The 20,531-nt window shown below is 46.2% G+C and overlaps 1 protein-coding gene across 1 annotated transcript in view; it reads right to left on the bottom strand.

The window, feature by feature from the left end:
- LOC310785113 (thrombospondin-3b-like) overlaps positions 1 to 20,531 on the bottom strand; it is a 60,312-nt gene that overhangs the window by 11,444 nt on the left and 28,337 nt on the right. Inside the window, exons 10-18 of the mRNA XM_083646096.1 lie at positions 19,588 to 19,794; positions 18,885 to 19,132; positions 15,336 to 15,438; positions 10,570 to 10,685; positions 9,288 to 9,339; positions 7,547 to 7,695; positions 4,638 to 4,778; positions 3,150 to 3,224; positions 897 to 1,049 (exon numbers count right to left, since the gene is read on the bottom strand). Coding sequence (XP_083502222.1) covers positions 897 to 1,049; positions 3,150 to 3,224; positions 4,638 to 4,778; positions 7,547 to 7,695; positions 9,288 to 9,339; positions 10,570 to 10,685; positions 15,336 to 15,438; positions 18,885 to 19,132; positions 19,588 to 19,794 — 1,244 coding nt within the window. The remainder of the gene's footprint in view (positions 1 to 896; positions 1,050 to 3,149; positions 3,225 to 4,637; positions 4,779 to 7,546; positions 7,696 to 9,287; positions 9,340 to 10,569; positions 10,686 to 15,335; positions 15,439 to 18,884; positions 19,133 to 19,587; positions 19,795 to 20,531) is intronic.

The raw sequence follows: 20,531 nt of genomic DNA, 5'->3' as shown, positions 1-20,531 counted from the left end.
TGAGAGAGTCTGACCTGGTAGAAGACCTAGTCAGAGGAGGGGAGATGTGAGACAGAGTCTGACCTGGTAGGAGACCTAGTCAGAGGAGAGGAGATGTGAGACAGAGTCTGACCTGGCAGGAGACCTAGTCAGAGGAGGGGAGATGTGAGACAGAGTCTGACCTGGCAGGAGACCTAGTCAGAGGAGAGGAGATGTGAGACAGAGTCTGACCTGGCAGGAGACCTAGTCAGAGGAGGGGAGATGTGAGACAGAGTCTGACCTGGCAGGAGACCTAGTCAGAGGAGGGGAGATGTGAGACAGAGTCTGACCTGGCAGGAGACCTAGTCAGAGGAGAGAAGATGTGAGAGAGTGTGACCTGGCCGGAGACCTAGTCAGAGGAGAGGAGATGTGAGACAGAGTCTGACCTGGTAGGAGACCTAGTCAGAGGAGAGGAGATGTGAGACAGAGTCTGACCTGGCAGGAGACCTAGTCAGAGGAGAGGAGATGTGAGACAGAGTCTGACCTGGTAGGAGACCTAGTCAGAGGAGAGGAGATGTGAGACAGAGTCTGACCTGGCAGGAGACCTAGTCAGAGGAGAGGAGAGGAGATGTGAGAGAGTCTGACCTGGCAGGAGACCTAGTCAGAGGAGAGGAGATGTGAGACAGAGTCTGACCTGGTAGGAGACCTAGTCAGAGGAGAGGAGATGTGAGAGAGTCTGACCTGGTAGAAGACCTAGTCAGAGGAGAGGAGATGTGAGAGAGTCTGACCTGGTAGAAGACCTAGTCAGAGGAGGGGAGATGTGAGACAGAGTGTGACCTGGTAGGAGACCTAGTCAGAGGAGAGGAGATGTGAGACAGAGTCTGACCTGGTAGAAGACCTAGTCAGAGGAGAGGAGAGGAGATGTGAGAGAGTCTGACCTGGCAGGAGACCTCTCCATCACGCTGCATCACACAGTGGGCGTTGCTGTCACACGGGTTGTACCCCAGAGATGCGCAGGAACGACGCAGGAAACAGCCACTGGTCTGATTCCCCTCATAACCATCCTTACACTCAGCACACCTGAACGAGCCCTGTAGGGGGGGGGGGGGGGGGGGGGCAGTGGCTCTCAAACCTTTTCATGTCAAGGAGCGCTAAGTTGACACAAATAAGACCACATTCTGTCATTGTGTTACTTATGGGAGGTCTGGTTTCTCACTGCCACTATGAAAGTGTTAAATGACTTCATAAGTGCTATTGATTCTAAAGAATATTGTGCTGCGTTGTTCTTAGACCTGTCAAAGGCTTTTGACACGGTCGACCACTATGTCTTGTCTCAGAGATTGGAGGATATTGGAATGTCTTCAAAAGCGGTCAAATGGTTTGGCAACTACTTGAGTGGCAGAACACAGAGGGTTCGGGTTGATGGTGTGTGCTCAAACGCCTTGTCTATTCAAAACGGTGTCCCCCAGGGATCCATATTGGGTCCCATTTTATTTACTATTTATATAAATGTCTTGTGTCAATGTGTCAAATGTAAGTATCGCCAAATTTCATTTTTATGCGGATGACACCGTTTTGCATTGTTCTGCTTCATCATTAGCAAGTGCCACAGAACATCTGCAATCTGCCTTTGATGTTATTCAGAATAATCTTCATCAATTGAGACTTGTGCTAAATTCTGACAAGACTAAAATTATGTGCTTTTCAAAATCAAAGAAGACAGAGGATGGCTGTCAGATTGTTACACTAAATAAGAAAGTGATTGAACGAGTTTCTGTCTACAAATACCTGGGTTTTTTAAACACCATATTGAGTGTCTTACAAAGAAACAGACAGAGTTGAACTCACCTCTGTGTTGAGGCAGACAGAGTTGAACTCACCTCTGTGTTGACACAGACAGAGTTGAACTCACCTCTGTGTTGAGGCAGACAGAGTTGAACTCACCTCTGTGTTGACACAGACAGAGTTGAACTCACCTCTGTGTTGAGGCAGACAGAGTTGAACTCACCTCTGTGTTGACACAGACAGAGTTGAACTCACCTCTGTGTTGATGCAGACAGAGTTGAACTCACCTGTGTTGATGCAGACAGAGTTGAACTCACCTCTGTGTTGATGCAGACGGAGTTGAACTCACCTCTGTGTTGATGCAGACAGAGTTGAACTCACCTCTGTGTTGAGGCAGACAGAGTTGAACTCACCTCTGTGTTGACACAGACAGAGTTGAACTCACCTCTGTGTTGATGCAGACAGAGTTGAACTCACCTCTGTGTTGATGCAGACAGAGTTGAACTCACCTCTGTGTTGATGCAGACAGAGTTGAACTCACCTCTGTGTTGATGCAGACGGAGTTGAACTCACCTCTGTGTTGATGCAGACAGAGTTGAACTCACCTCTGCGTTGACGCAGACGGAGTTGAACTCACCTCTGTGTTGATGCAGACAGAGTTGAACTCACCTCTGCGTTGACGCAGACGGAGTTGAACTCACCTCTGTGTTGATGCAGACAGAGTTGAACTCACCTCTGTGTTGATGCAGACGGAGTTGAACTCACCTCTGTGTTGATGCAGACAGAGTTGAACTCACCTCTGCGTTGACGCAGACGGAGTTGAACTCACCTCTGTGTTGATGCAGACAGAGTTGAACTCACCTCTGTGTTGATGCAGACGGAGTTGAACTCACCTCTGTGTTGATGCAGACAGAGTTGAACTCACCTCTGTGTTGACACAGACAGAGTTGAACTCACCTCTGTGTTGATGCAGACGGAGTTGAACTCACCTCTGTGTTGATGCAGACAGAGTTGAACTCACCTCTGTGTTGACGCAGACAGAGTTGAACTCACCTCTGTGTTGATGCAGACAGAGTTGAACTCACCTCTGTGTTGATGCAGACGGAGTTGAACTCACCTCTGTGTTGACACAGACAGAGTTGAACTCACCTCTGTGTTGATGCAGACAGAGTTGAACTCACCTCTGTGTTGATACAGACAGAGTTGAACTCACCTCTGTGTTGATGCAGACAGAGTTGAACTCACCTCTGTGTTGACACAGACAGAGTTGAACTCACCTCTGTGTTGACACAGACAGAGTTGAACTCACCCTTTGTGTTGATGCAGACAGAGTTGAACTCACCTCTGTGTTGATGCAGACAGAGTTGAACTCACCTCTGTGTTGATGCAGACAGAGTTGAACTCACCTCTGTGTTGATGCAGACAGAGTTGGGAACACAGTTGTTGGAAAGCTCCGCACACTCATCGACATCGAGACACTCCTGCAGAAATTAGCAACACAACAGCTCAGGTAGAGGTGCCACCTTCCTCTAAACTAGGGGTTCCCAAACTTTCAGACCAAGAACAGTACCACCAACATTTCCCCCCCATCAAATACAATGTGCTGATTTAAGCATGTAATAAAGCCCTGAGCCTAACCTTCCATTTGTGTTTGGATTCTGGACTTTCTATTCGAGAGGGAGCAGGTTGAGGGAGCAGCTGGTGAGGATAGGAAGCTTCACCTCCTCTACAGTAGTTACAAACATAGGCGCTCCCCAGGGGTGTGTTCTCAGTTCTCTTCTAGATTTACTTTTCACTCATGATTGCTTTGCTAAACATGATTTGAATCGCTTTTTTTACAAATTTGTGGATGACACCGTGATGGGAAGAATACAGAATAATGATGATTCCGCCTATAGACAGAGGTGAAGGACCTGATAGACAGGAGGTGAAGGACCTGATAGACAGGAGGTGAAGGACCTGATAGACAGGAGGTGAAGGACCTGATATACAGGAGGTGAAGGACTTGATAGACAGGAGGTGAAGGACTTGATAGACAGGAGGTGAAGGACTTGATAGACAGGAGGTGAAGGACCTGATAGACAGGAGGTGAAGGACTTGATAGAGTGGTGCACTGACAACAATCTTGATCTAAATGTCACCAAGACTAAAGAAATTGATTTCCGGTCAAATGGGTGTATGCACATTGCCCTTCGCTATCCGGGTTCTGGGCCAAAATATTTGACTGGTACTCTAAGGCCTATAAAATCGCCATCTTCGGCTGCTCGGAATCCTCTCTGCTCCTTCCTGCGGCTGTGCAACAGTCTCTGACGCAGAGGACGACTGTCACCAAGAGACTCATTCTGAAGGAGTGGAAGTCCCCCTCCCCACCTTCTTTACGGCTGTGGCTGACAGACATGGTCTCAGTTATATGTATGGAGAGACTCAGGTTCCTGAGGACCAACTCACTTAAGAAATTCTCAACTATCTGGGACCCATTCCTCCTGGTGTACTTTGACGAGGTTAAAAGCGACAAGTAACTTGCCCAGCTGATTTCTAATGGACTTGCGTGGGATTCTATGGACAACATCTCTCACAAGCACATTTGCACATTACGCGACAGGTAGCACCACATTGTGATATGTGTATGTTTTTTCTTTCCTTTCTTTTCCGTGTCTTAGTTTGTTTTTTGTTTTTTCATGTTCTGATTTTTTTTTTTTTTTTTTAATACAATATTGGGGGGGGGGGGGGGGGTCATTTTGGATGAGTTTATGCTATTTCAAAGGTATAAATTGAGTTGGGATTAAAACAGAAATGATTTGGAGTAACTAGAACTCCATAGGTAGTCTCGGCAGTATTTGTCTCTAAAATGTCACCTTGTCATCGTACCTGATGGTGTCACCGTGTCATCGTACCTGATGGTGGCTCTTGGCAAAGTCGACACCGAGCCCGCTGAGCTGAGGTCCAGTGTAGCCGGCAGGACAGGGCTCGCAGCTGAAGCCTTTGACAGAGTTCACACAGCCCTCTGCTCTGAAGCACGGCCGGGCCAGGGCACACTGCAGGGAGGAAACAGAGTTAGCATGGCCAGGCCAGGGCACACTGCAGGGAGGAAACAGAGTTAGCATGGTCGGGCCAGGTCACACTGCAGCGAGGAAACAGAGTTAGCATGGCCAGGCCAGGTCACACTGCAGGGAGGAAACAGATTTAGCATGGTCGGGCCAGGGCACACTGCAGCGAGGAAACAGAGTTAGCATGGTCGGGCCAGGGCACACTGCAGCGAGGAAACAGAGTTAGCATGGCCAGGCCAGGTCACACTGCAGGGAGGAAACAGAGTTAGCATGGCCAGGCCAGGTCACACTGCAGGGAGGAAACAGAGTTAGCATGGCCAGGCCAGGGCACACTGCAGCGAGGAAACAGAGTTAGCATGGCCAGGCCAGGTCACACTGCAGGGAGGAAACAGAGTTAGCATGGCCAGGCCAGGGCACACTGCAGCGAGGAAACAGAGTTAGCATGGCCTGGCCAGGGCACACTGCAGGGAGGAAACAGAGTTAGCATGGCCAGGCCAGGTCACACTGCAGGGAGGAAACAGAGTTAACATGGCCTGGCCAGGGCACACTGCAGGGAGGAAACAGAGTTAGCATGGTCGGGCCAGGGTACACTGCAGCGAGGAAACAGAGTTAGCATGGCCAGGCCAGGTCACACTGCAGGGAGGAAACAGAGTTAGCATGGCCAGGCCAGGTCACACTGCAGGGAGGAAACAGAGTTAGCATGGCCAGGCCAGGGCACACTGCAGCGAGGAAACAGAGTTAGCATGGCCAGGCCAGGTCACACTGCAGGGAGGAAACAGAGTTAGCATGGCCAGGCCAGGGCACACTGCAGCGAGGAAACAGAGTTAGCATGGACAGGCCAGGGAACACTGCAGCGAGGAAACAGAGTTAGCATGGCTGGGCCAGGGCACACTGCAGCGAGGAAACAGAGTTAGCATGGACAGGCCAGGGAACACTGCAGGGAGGAAACAGAGTTAGCATGGCCAGGCCAGGGCACACTGCAGCGAGGAAACAGAGTTAGCATGGCCTGGCCAGGGCACACTGCAGCGAGGAAACAGAGTTAGCATGGCCAGGCCAGGTCACACTGCAGGGAGGAAACAGAGTTAGCATGGCCAGGCCAGGTCACACTGCAGGGAGGAAACAGAGTTAGCATGGCCAGGCCAGGGCACACTGCAGCGAGGAAACAGAGTTAGCATGGCCAGGCCAGGTCACACTGCAGGGAGGAAACAGAGTTAGCATGGCCAGGCCAGGGCACACTGCAGCGAGGAAACAGAGTTAGCATGGACAGGCCAGGGAACACTGCAGCGAGGAAACAGAGTTAGCATGGCTGGGCCAGGGCACACTGCAGCGAGGAAACAGAGTTAGCATGGACAGGCCAGGGAACACTGCAGCGAGGAAACAGAGTTAGCATGGCCAGGCCAGGGCACACTGCAGCGAGGAAACAGAGTTAGCATGGCCGGGCCAGGGCACACTGCAGCGAGGAAACAGCATGGACAGGCCAGGGCACACTGCAGCGAGGAAACAGAGTTAGCAAGGCCGGGCCAGGGCACACTGCAGGGAGGAAACAGAGTTAGCATGGCCGGGCCAGGGCACACTGCAGCGAGGAAACAGCATGGCCGGGCCAGGGCACACTGCAGGGAGGAAACAGCATGGCCGGGCCTCAAAGCCCCATGATACACACTGACCAGAGAGACAAACTCTGGTTTGAGCAGGTAAAACAGCCGGCATTTCGAACAGGAAGTCATATCACAAATGGGTAAAGTGGACGGGGCTATATGTAAGGTGTATATATAAGGTGAATATGATTGTGTATTGTTTTCTTCATTGCCTATTTACATGTTGAATAACTTGATGATGGCGGGCATATGCATATGACTATGTGCAAACTAGACAAAGTGGTTACAGCGTTACATTATTGTGGTTCTCAAAAATTATTTTGCAAGTTTGGCAGGTCTGCATGTGCCCCTTATTAGCACTGAGCACCCCTCTAAAGGTCTCTGCACGGCCCTGCTGTTACAGAAACATCTTATTCTGCCTACCAACATTGTATTAGCTCGTAACTATGAGTAGACTAACATGTTACTACACATATAATACCTCTGCCTACCAACATTGTATTAGCTCGTAACTATGAGTAGACTAACATGTTACTACACATATAATACCTCTGCCTACCAACATTGTATTAGCTCATAACTATGAGTAGACTAACATGTTACTACACATATAATACCTCTGCCTACCAACATTGTATTAGCTCGTAACTATGAGTAGACTAACATGTTACTACACATATAATACCTTTGCCTACCAACATTGTATTAGCTCGTAACTATGAGTAGAGTAACATGTTACTACACATATAATACCTCTGCCTACCAACATTGTATTAGCTCGTAACTATGAGTAGACTAACATGTTACTACACATATAATACCTCTGCCTACCAACATTGTATTAGCTCGTAACTATGAGTAGACTAACATGTTACTACACATATAATACCTCTGCCTACCAACATTGTATTGGCTCGTAACTATGAGTAGACTAACATGTTACTACACATATAATACCTCTGCCTACCAACATTGTATTAGCTCGTAACTATGAGTAGACTAACATGTTACTACACATATAATACCTCTGCCTACCAACATTGTATTAGCTCGTAACTATGAGTAGACTAACATGTTACTACACATATAATACCTCTGCCTACCAACATTGTATTAGCTCGTAACTATGAGTGGACTAACATGGTACTACACATATAATACCTCGTCAACGTCCTGACAGTGGCTGCCGTTACCCAGCATGCCATTGGGGCAGAGCCCACAGCTGTAGCCCGGGTATTCCCTGGTCTCTGTGCACGACACGCCTTTATAACAAGGGCTGGGCTCGCAGCGAGACTGGGGCTCGTGGAAACCTACGGACACAAGCAAGCAAGAGGGAAGTTGTATGGAAAGAGACATTGAAGTTGCTGTTTGCAAGCGCGTGAGTAAGTGCATGCGTCCAGTGCATATGCCAGAATCAGGAGCTGTAACCAACAGCGGCGACCTCTAGCAGGATAAAGCCAGCAACAATTTTAGCCAGCAACAATTTTAGGGTGCGGTTGTTTCAGGTTGTTTTAGGGTTAGGGTTAGGGTCTGGGTTAGGGGGTTAGGGGGTTAGGGTCAGGGTTAGGGTTAAAATCGCTAAACCGGAAGTCAAATTGTGGGAGAATGTTGCTCACTTCACGGAGATGCAACCTCTGGTGTTCGTTTTTTTTCAGATACAGGAAAAGAAAAGAAAAGAAAGAAAAAACATACATACACTCCAAAATCACAACACAGTGCCACCAGTAAATATATATATACATACGGTATATATATATGAGTGGGATCCCACACAAGGGAGAGAGACCGGCCGGGCGAATCACCCATCACCCCTAACCTCGTCAAGGTAGGCCAGAAACGGGTCCCAAATAGTTTGAAATCTCCCAGGTGAGTTGGTCCTCAAGAACCTGAGTCTCTCCATTCGTATAACAGAGATCATGTCCACCAACCACAACTGAAAAGAGGGTGGAGTGGGGGACTTCTATTTCTGCAGAATGAGTTTGACCTCTGGTGGTCTTTAAAGTCGAAGTGAACCAGAACGGAATGCAACAGCGTGAGCGTCGGAGACTGAAAACAAATCTTGTCTGAGATGACAGGGTTGAGAGGCATATAGGGTGTTGATGATTTGATTTGACAATTCTGGGGACTGGCTTTGGCATTGGCCAATCCTGGTGTGTTCCACCCCCAAATCGAGTGGGATTCAGTGTGTTGTCGTGCTACGCGAGTGGGATCCGCCGAGTACCAGGCAGCCAGCTGATTCTGTGCGGAACGAGCAGACAATCCGATGCATGGGTGCTGCGCGCCCGCCTGGAATCTCCGAGGGGCGACCCCTGACAACCAGGCGCGCGCCATTATTGCTATTGCGGTAAATACAATATTCCTGGAATGCAAGTTTTAACGAGCCATTTACATTTCTTTGCATTCTTAAGCATTACCGTTTTCTTTATTGTGTAGATCAAAATACAATTGGCCAAGTTAGTAGTTAGTTTATGGGATAGGAATTCTGCCAGATAGGCGCCATTTTCTCTTTACTTTGGAAGAGAAAATTATCCTGAAATGAAGATTTGATTGACAGCTGCCATGTCGTGATATGATTGGTTGAAATGGGGTAGAAATTTGATAGTACTAGGTGACGTCAGCAAACTGTAGATTACTGTTATCAATGAAATCTTGAAAAATGATCTTTTGATGTGAAAAAGTGTGAAAAACTAAAGAAATTAGATTTTTGTGATTTTGTTTGCATACATTATTAAATAGGTGCACTGCATACCCAGGTATGTGAACTAAAAGAAAATAAAAGTCATTTTTGGGTTCAGCTCGACTTTAACGTAAGGACAGGCTGATATTGAAATAGCTCGCTGACACATAAGGGGGATTCCTCATCTTTCAAGTGAGATATACAAAGCAGCTGAGTCATACTCACCACAGGCTTGACACTCCAGGATGGTGTTCCTGATCAGTGACATCTCCTTCACCTGCACAGGTAGCACACACACAGCAATCAAAACAGAAGATAATGCCTATGTAGCACCTCTATTCTGAATTGAAATGATAGCTATACATAATCAATGACCTCTGAGGCTCTGAGTTGACAAGACTCACAAGGAGACAGAACGTAGCTTTTGAAATAGAACAGCTGGCAGGTTTATTTCACAACACACCAACAAATTGTTGCAATAGAAAATACCCCAAAATAAAAATAAAAATAGAGCTCTTTTGTTTTAGGAAAATAAATAAATAAATAAATAAATAAATAAATAAATAAATAAATAAATAAATAAATAAATAAATAAATTAAAAAAAAAAAAAAAAAAAAAAGTCTTTTGGTTTGTCTTTGGAAAAATAGTGTCACTCTACCCGGGTAGTACGCAAAAACAGGGTAACTGTTCCTTATCTGGAATCCAGTATCCTAAATCCAGATGCGAATCAGTTCAGTCACTCCACAGAATAGCTCCGACAGCTGCGTCCCAAAAGTTCCCTCTGTGGAATGTCGCTCACTGGGACAGGCTAGCCATCGAAATCATCATGGTATGATGGAATCAGACTAAATCCAGGATCAAAAACCAATCAGAGTTTTCAGCAGGAGAACACACAGGGTGTTGCATGATGCAGCAGGCCCGGCTCCAGGATGAAGTGACTGAGGGGGCAGTTGAAAATGGTGAGGGGGCAATTTGAAAATGGCCATGTACATTTTTCCCTCGCCAAAAATGTGCCTAACTGGAGCGTTATTGCACCCCCTTCCCGACAAGCTAGCATGATATCTGGTACCAATGGACTCCCTATGATCCAGGGATCTTCACTCTAGCTTTAAAAATGAACTCGCTACAGCCTTTGAAAGGCAGCAATGGCGCGCCGCAAGAAGCAGAAGAGGAGTTCAACTGGGGGGCAGAAAATACAACTGAGGGGTCAAAGCCCCCACTAGCCCCCTACTAATGAGAGACACTCTTATCTACAATTCCTCATAAGAATTGACCAAATATCTTGTTTCTTTATGTCTATTTTCACCAAAATGTACAACAGCAGTTTCATGCAGCTTCTGAGCTTCACAACCGTTGACTCACTCGCCCAAATGCCCTCTGCTGGCATCATGTGATTTGACACTCAAATAGTTAACCCTTTTGTAACTGCATATTCTATGTGGGTTACAGTTACCTTACAATGCAGTACTTATGGGATTTCCTTGCACACCTTCTTATCTCCCTCACCTGCTCCTTGATGTCTTCTCGGAGCTCCCCCAAAATCTGGTTGAAGATGATCAGTTGGCTAATTAATGCCTTGGTGTGGTCACCTGAGCCAGACACAGACAAACAATACAGTATGTCTTCAATTCAGTGTTTTCTTATAAGAATAATAATGTTCTCCTCCTAATAGGCTGTGTCTGGTATTACCTCATTCAGCCAAGTGAAATAGACAGGCAGAAATGTTGTTACCGTAAAACTTCAAATAAACCCCGAGTCCCAAATAGACGCCGGGTCTGGCTATATGTTTTGGTAAATAAACGCCGGGCACAAATAGACACCGGGTACTTCTTTTTTTGGGACTTTCTCCCCCGTCAGACAGTTTGATGCTTTGTTTCTACAATACGGTGTGGCTGTTTGGCAGAGGGAGAAGAGGAGAGCAATGAACTGGCAGCGTACCGGTAGTTTGACGATGACGATGATGATGATGAAGGACATCTCAGTTGTTTTTCTTTGTTCCAATCCGTACTCTACAATACTAGGCATGTTCAAAACTGCCTGTGTGTACTAAGTACTATCATACTGGTTTAAATAAGCAATCTGATACTTTCCAATGTTTGCAGAGCAAAAAGAATGCAAAAAGAATTAAACGCCGGTCCCTTATCGACGCCAGGTTTGAAAAAAAAAATTGGTAAGTTTTATGGTAATCCACTGGAGGGAGCCCTTTAGGGTGTCACTTCACATGCACATTAGGGCTGTTCGATTTTGCCTAAAAATAAAATTTACGATTTTTTCTCTCAAAACTCGATTTAGATTTTTTTATACTATTATACTTCTCTAAACATTTGTTGCCCTGCAGAGCTCTTTTTTCCCTCTTTTTTTCCACAAGTGATAAATTACGCTTTTACTCTGAAGGCAGAACAACCCTACTTCCTGTTTTAGCCTAACTTGCTATGTCTAACTTCCTGGCTGTTGCTTGCTAACCTGCAGTCACTTGACACTGGTGGATTTGATCAAGCACTCGGTGCTCTGTTGGAGGGATACTCTTGGTTCGATTACTCTTGCCTGTAGCGTGTGCCTCCATGACATATAATTATATTAGCAGTGTCTAAGCGACCACCCGTGCTTGGAGTTATATCTGTACTAGAATAACACAAAGTCACAACAGGTATGCGGGGAACTGCAATAGCAGCAGTTAGGAGGAAATTCAGACAGACAGGGTGAGTCCTGCTAACCTCACTCAGTGGCCTCACGTGTTGTTTTGTTGTTATGTGAACTATAAAGGCAACAGTTCAGCGTCCGGTGACGTCTGTGTTCGTGTGCGCGTGTGTGTGTTGTGGTAATCGTTCTCTTGCACAGCCCGCAGTGCAACACGCTGCTCAGTGCTCACACTCTGTGCTTTTTGGAGGTGTTGAAATAAGTTCATTGCTGCTGTCTTTAGTAGCCAGTAGTCACAGCCTCCAGAGAGACTTTACAGTGGGGAGAAGGGATGAGTAGCAGCATGCGTACATGAGAGAGCCGCCCCACCGTAACGTAATTACCCTAGTTAAAGTGTAAATTGATTTGACGATTTTCATTTTTTTAACATCGTCCTAACTAATTAATTCGATTACGATTCAAAATGGATTTATCGAGCAGCCCTAATGCACATGCATATTCTTTCCAGGAACACAAATTAATGTGATAATGATTTACTGATGATAACATTCAAATCTAGTATATTGGACCTTGATGGTTCAAAGACACATTTGTAGAACATTTGTAGAGAGGATGTTGTTTTTTTTACTTCGGCCCAGTGGTTACAGCGCCACCATGTGTCCAATTACTCTCATGTGCTGGAACACAGATTTAGGTCAGTAGCATAATAGCATTACATGGGAAACTGAGTAAAGCACGATCTGAAGCCACGCCCACATTAACCACTTTTGATATAATATGGGGGGGGGGGGGGGGGGTTCCCCCGTTCCCCCATTTTAGACTAGCACATGCTTCCTCTGATGCATGTGCAGTCGCCAGCTGCTTCTTTTCACCTGACAGCGAGGAGTTTCACCAGCAGGATGTAGCGTGTGGGAGGAACACGTTATTCCCACCAAACAGGCACCTCAACTGACCAGAGGAGGGGCTAGTGTGGTGACCAGGACATGACCAGGACATAGAAAATATAGGTTTTCCAGGGTGGATGACAGGCTACTCACCCAGAATTCCATTTGCATCAGCATTGCCTGTGGAAGAAGAAAAAAGCTGCTTATCACATGATGAGGCAAGGCACTGACCTGATGCATCCTGGCTAAATGCCAGTTAAGGACTGTCCGATATTTAGGTGGGGTGGAGGGGTAGCATAGACTGTATGGGTGGTAGGGGATATTTAGGTAGGGTGGAGGGGTAGCATAGACTGTATGGGTGGTAGGGGATATTTAGGTGGGGTGGAGGGGTAGCATAGACTGTATGGGTGGTAGGGGATATTTAGGTGGGGTGGGGGGGTAGCATAGACTGTATGGGTGGTAGGGGATATTTAGGTGGGGTGGGGGGGTAGCATAGACTGTATGGGTGGTAGGGGATATTTAGGTGGGGTGGAGGGGTAGCATAGACTGTATGGGTGGTAGGGGATATTTAGGTGGGGTGGAGGGGTAGCATAGACTGTATGGGTGGTAGGAGATATTTAGGTAGGGTGGAGGGGTAGCATAGACTGTATGGGTGGTAGGGGATATTTAGGTGGGGTGGAGGGGTAGCATAGACTGTATGGGTGGTAGGGGATATTTAGGTGGGGTGGAGGGGTAGCATAGACTGTATGGGTGGTAGGGGATATTTAGGTGGGGTGGAGGGGTAGCATAGACTGTATGGGTGGTAGGGGATATTTAGGTGGGGTGGAGGGGTAGCATAGACTGTATGGGTGGTAGGGGATATTTAGGTGGGGTGGAGGGGTAGCATAGACTGTATGGGTGGTAGGGGATATTTAGGTGGGGTGGAGGGGTAGCATAGACTGTATGGGTGGTAGGGGATATTTAGGTGGGGTGGAGGGGTAGCATAGACTGTATGGGTGGTAAGGGATATTTAGGTGGGGTGGAGGGGTAGCATAGACTGTATGGGTGGTAGGGGATATTTAGGTGGGGTGGAGGGGTAGCATAGACTGTATGGGTGGTAGGGGATATTTAGGTGGGGTGGAGGGGTAGCATAGACTGTATGGGTGGTAGGGGATATTTAGGTGCGGTGGAGGGGTAGCATAGACTGTATGGGTGGTAGGAGATATTTAGGTGGGGTGGAGGGGTAGCATAGACTGTATGGGTGGTAGGGGATATTTAGGTGCGGTGGAGGGGTAGCATAGACTGTATGGGTGGTAGGGGATATTTAGGTGGGGTGGAGGGGTAGCATAGACTGTATGGGTGGTAGGGGATATTTAGGTGGGGTGGAGGGGTAGCATAGACTGTATGGGTGGTAGGGGATATTTAGGTGGGGTGGAGGGGTAGCATAGACTGTATGGGTGGTAGGGGATATTTAGGTGGGGTGGAGGGGTAGCATAGACTGTATGGGTGGTAGGAGATATTTAGGTGGGGTGGAGGGGTAGCATAGACTGTATGGGTGGTAGGAGATATTTAGGTGCGGTGGAGGGGTAGCATAGACTGTATGGGTGGTAGGGGATATTTAGGTGGGGTGGAGGGGTAGCATAGACTGTATGGGTGGTAGGGGATATTTAGGTGGGGTGGAGGGGTAGCATAGACTGTATGGGTGGTAGGGGATATTTAGGTGGGGTGGAGGGGTAGCATAGACTGTATGGGTGGTAGGGGATATTTAGGTGGGGTGGAGGGGTAGCATAGACTGTATGGGTGGTAGGGGATATTTAGGTGGGGTGGAGGGGTAGCATAGACTGTATGGGTGGTAGGAGATATTTAGGTGGGGTGGAGGGGTAGCATAGACTGTATGGGTGGTAGGGGATATTTAGGTGCGGTGGAGGGGTAGCATAGACTGTATGGGTGGTAGGGGATATTTAGGTGCGGTGGGGGGGTAGCATAGACTGTATGGGTGTAAGGGGGAGGGCATTTTGATTTTATTTTGACTACTGGGGGAGGGCAATAGGAGCATGGATAGGAGTGGAGGGCATGTAAAGTTTTTTTCTTTTATGTTTTGCATTAGTTTGCATTGTGTTTCGCTATGTAGCCTATCCACCCACCCCCACGCAAATGGTTTCTTCCTATTTGGTCAAACTTCTGTGTGCTGCTGGCTGCCTGCTGGTTGCAGTCGAGGAGACACTTGCCTGAACTCTGGAGGACAACAGCTGACCCACACGGATTATTCCTGTCAGCTCCTTTCTCATGCATATTCGCAGATAAGAGGTGTAGCGCTGTTTGTTTCGCCGAAGCACCAATGATGCAAGCTAGCGTGCACATGCGGTTAAGTTGTTATCGTTTCAAAGTTACAATTTTACATTAGTCAACTAACTGACCGCACATACAACACCCTTGCTACGCATATTATGAGGAATAGCCTGCAATATAATATATATATATATATATATATATATATATATATATATATATATATATATATATAACACACTACACACTAAGTTCTGTATGAAATTATAAAAGGCTGAACTTGTGGGTGAGGGAGGGCAGATCCTTTTTTACAGGTGCAGGGGGAGGGGCAGAGAGAAAATAATATAAATGTCAAGGAGGGCAGTTGATTTTTTCAAATGATAATATCATATTTTACCCCACGTAAATATTGGACAGTCCCTGAGGTTTTGCTCTTTTTGCTCAAAAGCATTTGACAGTTGAATAGAGTTAGAGTTAGTAGACCTGAGTTTTGTGAAGAAGTTTCTCCTTGGAAAGGACAGTCAGCCAGGAGTCCTACTTTGGCCAAAGAGTCTCCAAGAGCCAGTTTGAGAGAATCCACTGAACCCTGAAACACGAGGAAATATAGAAGTACATCAGATTTAAAGCTAGCAATAATAGTACTGATAATGCATCCAATATGAATGGTAGAGAAAGCAAAGCACACCTCGCCTGTGTACACAACATATACAGATATATATATATCAGCAAGACAGTGGTTGGTTTCAGTGGCAGATATACTTGTGTCTCGTCTGTCTCACAATGGAAGAAGGACACATCATGATTTTTGTTAGATTCAGCACTGAGGAGCTTTCTAAATGACCCCACTATTAACCTCTGACCCCCTTCCCTCAGCTGGGCATATCACCTTTCTAGATGCGTATATATTAACTCATTGAGTGCCAATGACGACAATCGTCGTCAATTCAAATACTAACGTAGAGTGCCAATGACGACGATTGTCGTCAATTGCGTTTTTTGACGGTGGGACGTGGATCAAAGCCTGATCCATCTCCTGTGAAAGTATGGTGGATGTTGAATGTGTAAAAGCTATTTTAGGGACCCATTAGGTGGCGACAGTGCTCTCCAGATTAGAGAAAGGCGAGGAATAAACAGAGAAGAGGTCATGGGGAAACGGAAATCGCATCGGTATGCATCGATATGCATGAAGAATAACGTTAGCTGTGCCTGTGAACAGCAGCCAATCTGCTGCCACAATTGAGCCCCTCCGTCTCCGCTGCGATAGCCCATCCGCATGATTAGTTGTGGAGTTGTTATTATTCTCAACTGGAAGCGATGGGAGCCGGTGACAAATACACGCGGAACGCTGTAAAAAAGCTGGATGTAGCGCACTTTTCATTGCAGAGCAAACGCAGCAGACAGCCACCAGAGACACTCCCACGGAGGTGGGGTTTGCAGTTGAGCGGGGTGGGGCACGCAGGGCAGCATACAACACTGACCCAGACAGACCCAGACAGCAGGACAGGATTGGCAAACACAAGCTAGAATATCTGATGCCCACCAGCAGTAAATCAAGACCAGCAAGAAGCTGCAACCAGCAGCGCACGCAGGGGCCAGTGCTGCTGGTTGCAGCTAAAAAATATTATTTTGCCAAACAAAATTCCTTTGTTTTCACTGTTTTATTGAAGGAAATTATTTTTGAGGTGTCACTACATCAGAAAATATTAGCTTCAGAGTCAGTCATGTGCTTGAAATGCTTCATTTCACAAAAGGCTGATTATCTCAGCTTCTAATTTGAAACGTCTGTTTTTGGTGAAATCAACCTATCTTCTCTGGCTCATAACTAAAGAACGGAAAATGATATCAATAAACTTTTTTTTGCTGATGATAGAAGAGAGTCTCATCGTTCTTTGGGCATGTTCGGTGTTTACATAGTAATATCACACAATATTCTGTGGGCCTCGAGAAATCACTGAAAACGCTCTGAAACTCTGGCACTGGGAGCATCCGTTTTCCAAAAGTGGCTGGCACTCAATGAGTTAACGTTATACACGTCATAGAGTCTGCTGCTCAGTCCACTGAGAAACATGCTTCTACGTGAGCCTCAAATTGTCGGGGCAGCTATAGACAGTCATAGATACATAGATACAGAGATACTGTACAGTCGGGAATGCCCACAAAATGTTACTGATGCTGGCGCATGAGTGGGGTAAAAAAAAGCATATATCTCAATGGGCTGACTCACCAAAGGACGATGCTATGGCTGTCTCTACACTACAGGATTGGGGATTCTAGAGCAGGTACATAGACGCCTGTTCAGATGCGCCTTTAGTGCGGGGTTGAATCACTGATCCTGTCTGCCTGGGCTGGGTTAGCAGTGCTAACTATGCTGAATAGGGAGAACGGGAGGATTTAGCTCATCCTGATCACACCCCCAGCCAGCTACCCCAGCGTCTATGAGGAGACATTGACTGTATCTATACTTGAACGTCAGCTCAGACACATGCACAGTTTCCCCTGCCACCCTGCATGTCAGATTTCAGAATTTGCTAAATGCAGGGTGTCAGGGGGAAACGTGGGGCAAATAGCGATTTTTTATGAAATTCTGAAATGAGCCAATTATTACTATATAAAAGGGCAAGTGGGCAATCTCTGTTCTGTTTAAATGTTTGTCCCACATAGGCATTTGTGACATCACTGATGATGTCATAGGCATTGTGACATCATCAGTGATGTCATAAGAGCAAATCATCTTATGATGTCATAGGCACTGCTAGGAATTAGCTGAGCCTAGGAATCTTCTATTATAAAAGGGAGCAAGTGGGCAATGTTCTCTGTTTCAATTTTTGAGCTTGAAAGTATAAGCAGGGGTGGGCAACTCTTTTTCATGGGGGGCCACATGAGAAACCCAGATTGTTGCCGGGGCCCGAACAAATATTGTCATGCCGTAACCCATGGATGGGCAACTTTGATGATAGAGAGGGCCACAAAAAAAATTCCTCGCTACCAGATTTTGCTGAGGGCTGAACGGCGCCAGCGCGAAAAATTTGGGGCATTTGAAGCCAGGTTTAGAGGAATAACTCGTTTTAAATTAACAATTGTGATGTCATTATTCAGTCTTAATCACCAATATTTGATCCTTTTCTCACTCACTCCTATGTCACCACCTGCTCTCCCTGCAGGGCTTGAAATTAACTTTTTTCACCACCTGCCAATATGGCTGCTAGATTTTAAAGTTACCAGCCAATTAGAATTTCCACTAGCCGAAATATTTTTCTTGAAATAAACCAGAATATGAGTGTGTTAATGTAAGCATAAGTATCAGTAAGTGGCCCGGGATTCTCAAAGCCTGTGTTGAGGGTCACACAAGAACAAAAATGCACTCTTGAAGCTAAATAAATCCAAAACCAACAAGTTAATTATTTAAATTTCTACTTCAATGCAAAACAGTCATTTCTTACACATGAGATTACTTTTAGCCTTTTAGTCATAAATATTATTGAAAGATATTCCATATTCCAGACTGTAATGCTATAACAGAAGAGTATTGCCCAGAAAGAATGACATGAACATTTGGACACTTATTCAGCGGGTATTTTGCATGTTGCGTTCAGGTGCACTGTAAAAAAAAAAAAAAAAAAAAAAAAAAAAAAATTGCAATTCCATCGCGGGCCACACAGGGGGCGCGCCCGCAGGCCGTATGTTGCCCATGTGTGGTATAATGTATAGAGCTTTAAAGTATAATGTATAGAGCTTGCAGAGTTGATGTCACGCATTGTTGTCAGTATAGAGGTTGTGACACACACATGAACATGCCAGAGTGAGTGTATGATGATGAGAACATGCCAGAGTGAGTGTATGATGATGAGAACATGCCAAGTCATATCGATCTGTGTTGTCAATTGTGCTTAGTTTGTCCAAAAACAGCTGCTTGACATTGAGATTCAATTCCAAGATTCAATTCAATCAAGTTCTTGCATAGTGTGACATCACATAAGCATGGTGTGACTGTGACATCACATAAGCATAATCTATGACTGCTGTTTCAGTTACCTGCAGTCTGGAGTAAGCCTTCTGTCCATTCCGTATGTCCACAGCCTCCGCAGGCAGGGCAACCAATGAGGGCAGGCCTTGCGCCGAGTCAGCCAATCGGCAGTTGACATAGAGCTCCATTTGGAGGTGGCTTCTCCTGAGCCCGCCCACACGCAGGATGAGCGATTGAGTGCGTCCGTCAGACAGCCCGGGGTGCTGGAGGTTGACGGTGTGAAGCTTCCCGTCCTGACGAACATACCTCACCAGAACTGACAGAGGGGAAAACCACATCTTGAAATCCAGAACTGACAGAGGGGAAAACCACATCTTGAAATCCAGAACTGACAGTAAGAAGATTTTCTGGGGTATCTGCTTTTCCTGGAAATCCACAATCTTTCGAAAAAATGCTCAGGCTACCCTATTGAAAAATGTTAGCTTATCTGTAAAGGGGAGACTTGTGGGTACCCATAGAATCCATTTTCATTCAGATATCTTGAGGTGAGAAGTCAAGGCACCTGTTTGAAAATGGTTTTTCCCCTCACTAAAATGTTGCCTAACTCTGGAGCATTATTTAAACTAACCAAAAACATTAATGATGGTTTCCAACTTCCATTCTATTTACGTAGGTGCAGTGCCATGGCCCTCATTATTGTTATTGGTTACACCTGTGTTTACCCTGCTTTAGACACAAAATGGCTGCTGTGAAAAGGGTCTATCAACAAACCTTTGTTGACCTTGCCCATTAGTGCCACCTCAAGGTACTTCCTGTTGTCTTCCTTGTTGTAGATGCCCAGCAGGACTCCTCCCAGCTTGGGCGGCAGACGCAGGGTGGAGACCAGGTAGATGTCTGACACCAAGCCAAGCGATGAAGACAGCTTCTGCACCGCCGACACCATCTGACCACCATCTCCAAGCTCCAGTAGGTCCAGCACTACGGGAGAAGGGCAGAGCTGCCAACATTAGGCTGGTGTACACCGCTCTCTCTCCGGGCGTCAAATTACGCCAATCTGTCACGCCCCCTCAATAAGCTCATAGGTGTGGATGAGGACTCTGCCCATAAGGATTCTGCCATCACCAAGTTGAACCATCGCAGAACAGTTGCTGCAACAACTGTTCTTTTCAAAATGCACACTACCAACTGCCCAGCAGACCTGAAAGCACTCACTTCAGAGACAGCAGTATTCTTGACTTCAGAGACAGCAGTATTCTTGACTTCAGAGACAGCAGTATTCTTGACTTCAGAGACAGCAGTATTCTTGACTTCAGAGACAGCAGTATTCTTGACTTCAGAGACAGCAGTATTCTTGACTTCAGAGACAGCAGTATTCTTTCTGACTTCAGAGACAACAGTATTCTTTCTGACTTTAGAGACAGCAGTATTCTTTCTGACTTTAGAGACAGCAGTATTCTTTCTGACTTTAGAGACAGCAGTATTCTTTCTGACTTTAGAGACAGCAGTATTCTTGACTTCAGAGACAGCAGTATTCTTGACTTTAGAGACAGCAGTATTCTTGTCTTCAGAGACAGCAGTATTCTTGACTTCAGAGACAGACAGCAGTATTCTCTCTCAGTTCAGAGACAACAGTATTCTTTCTGACTTCAGAGACAGCAGTATTCTTGTCTTCAGAGACAGCAGTATTCTTGTCTTCAGAGACAGCAGTATTCTTG

This window comes from Poromitra crassiceps, assembly GCF_964638095.1.
Source record: "Poromitra crassiceps genome assembly, chromosome: 11".
NCBI lineage: Eukaryota > Metazoa > Chordata > Actinopteri > Beryciformes > Melamphaidae > Poromitra > Poromitra crassiceps.
This window is presented reverse-complemented; position numbering and strand designations above follow the sequence as displayed.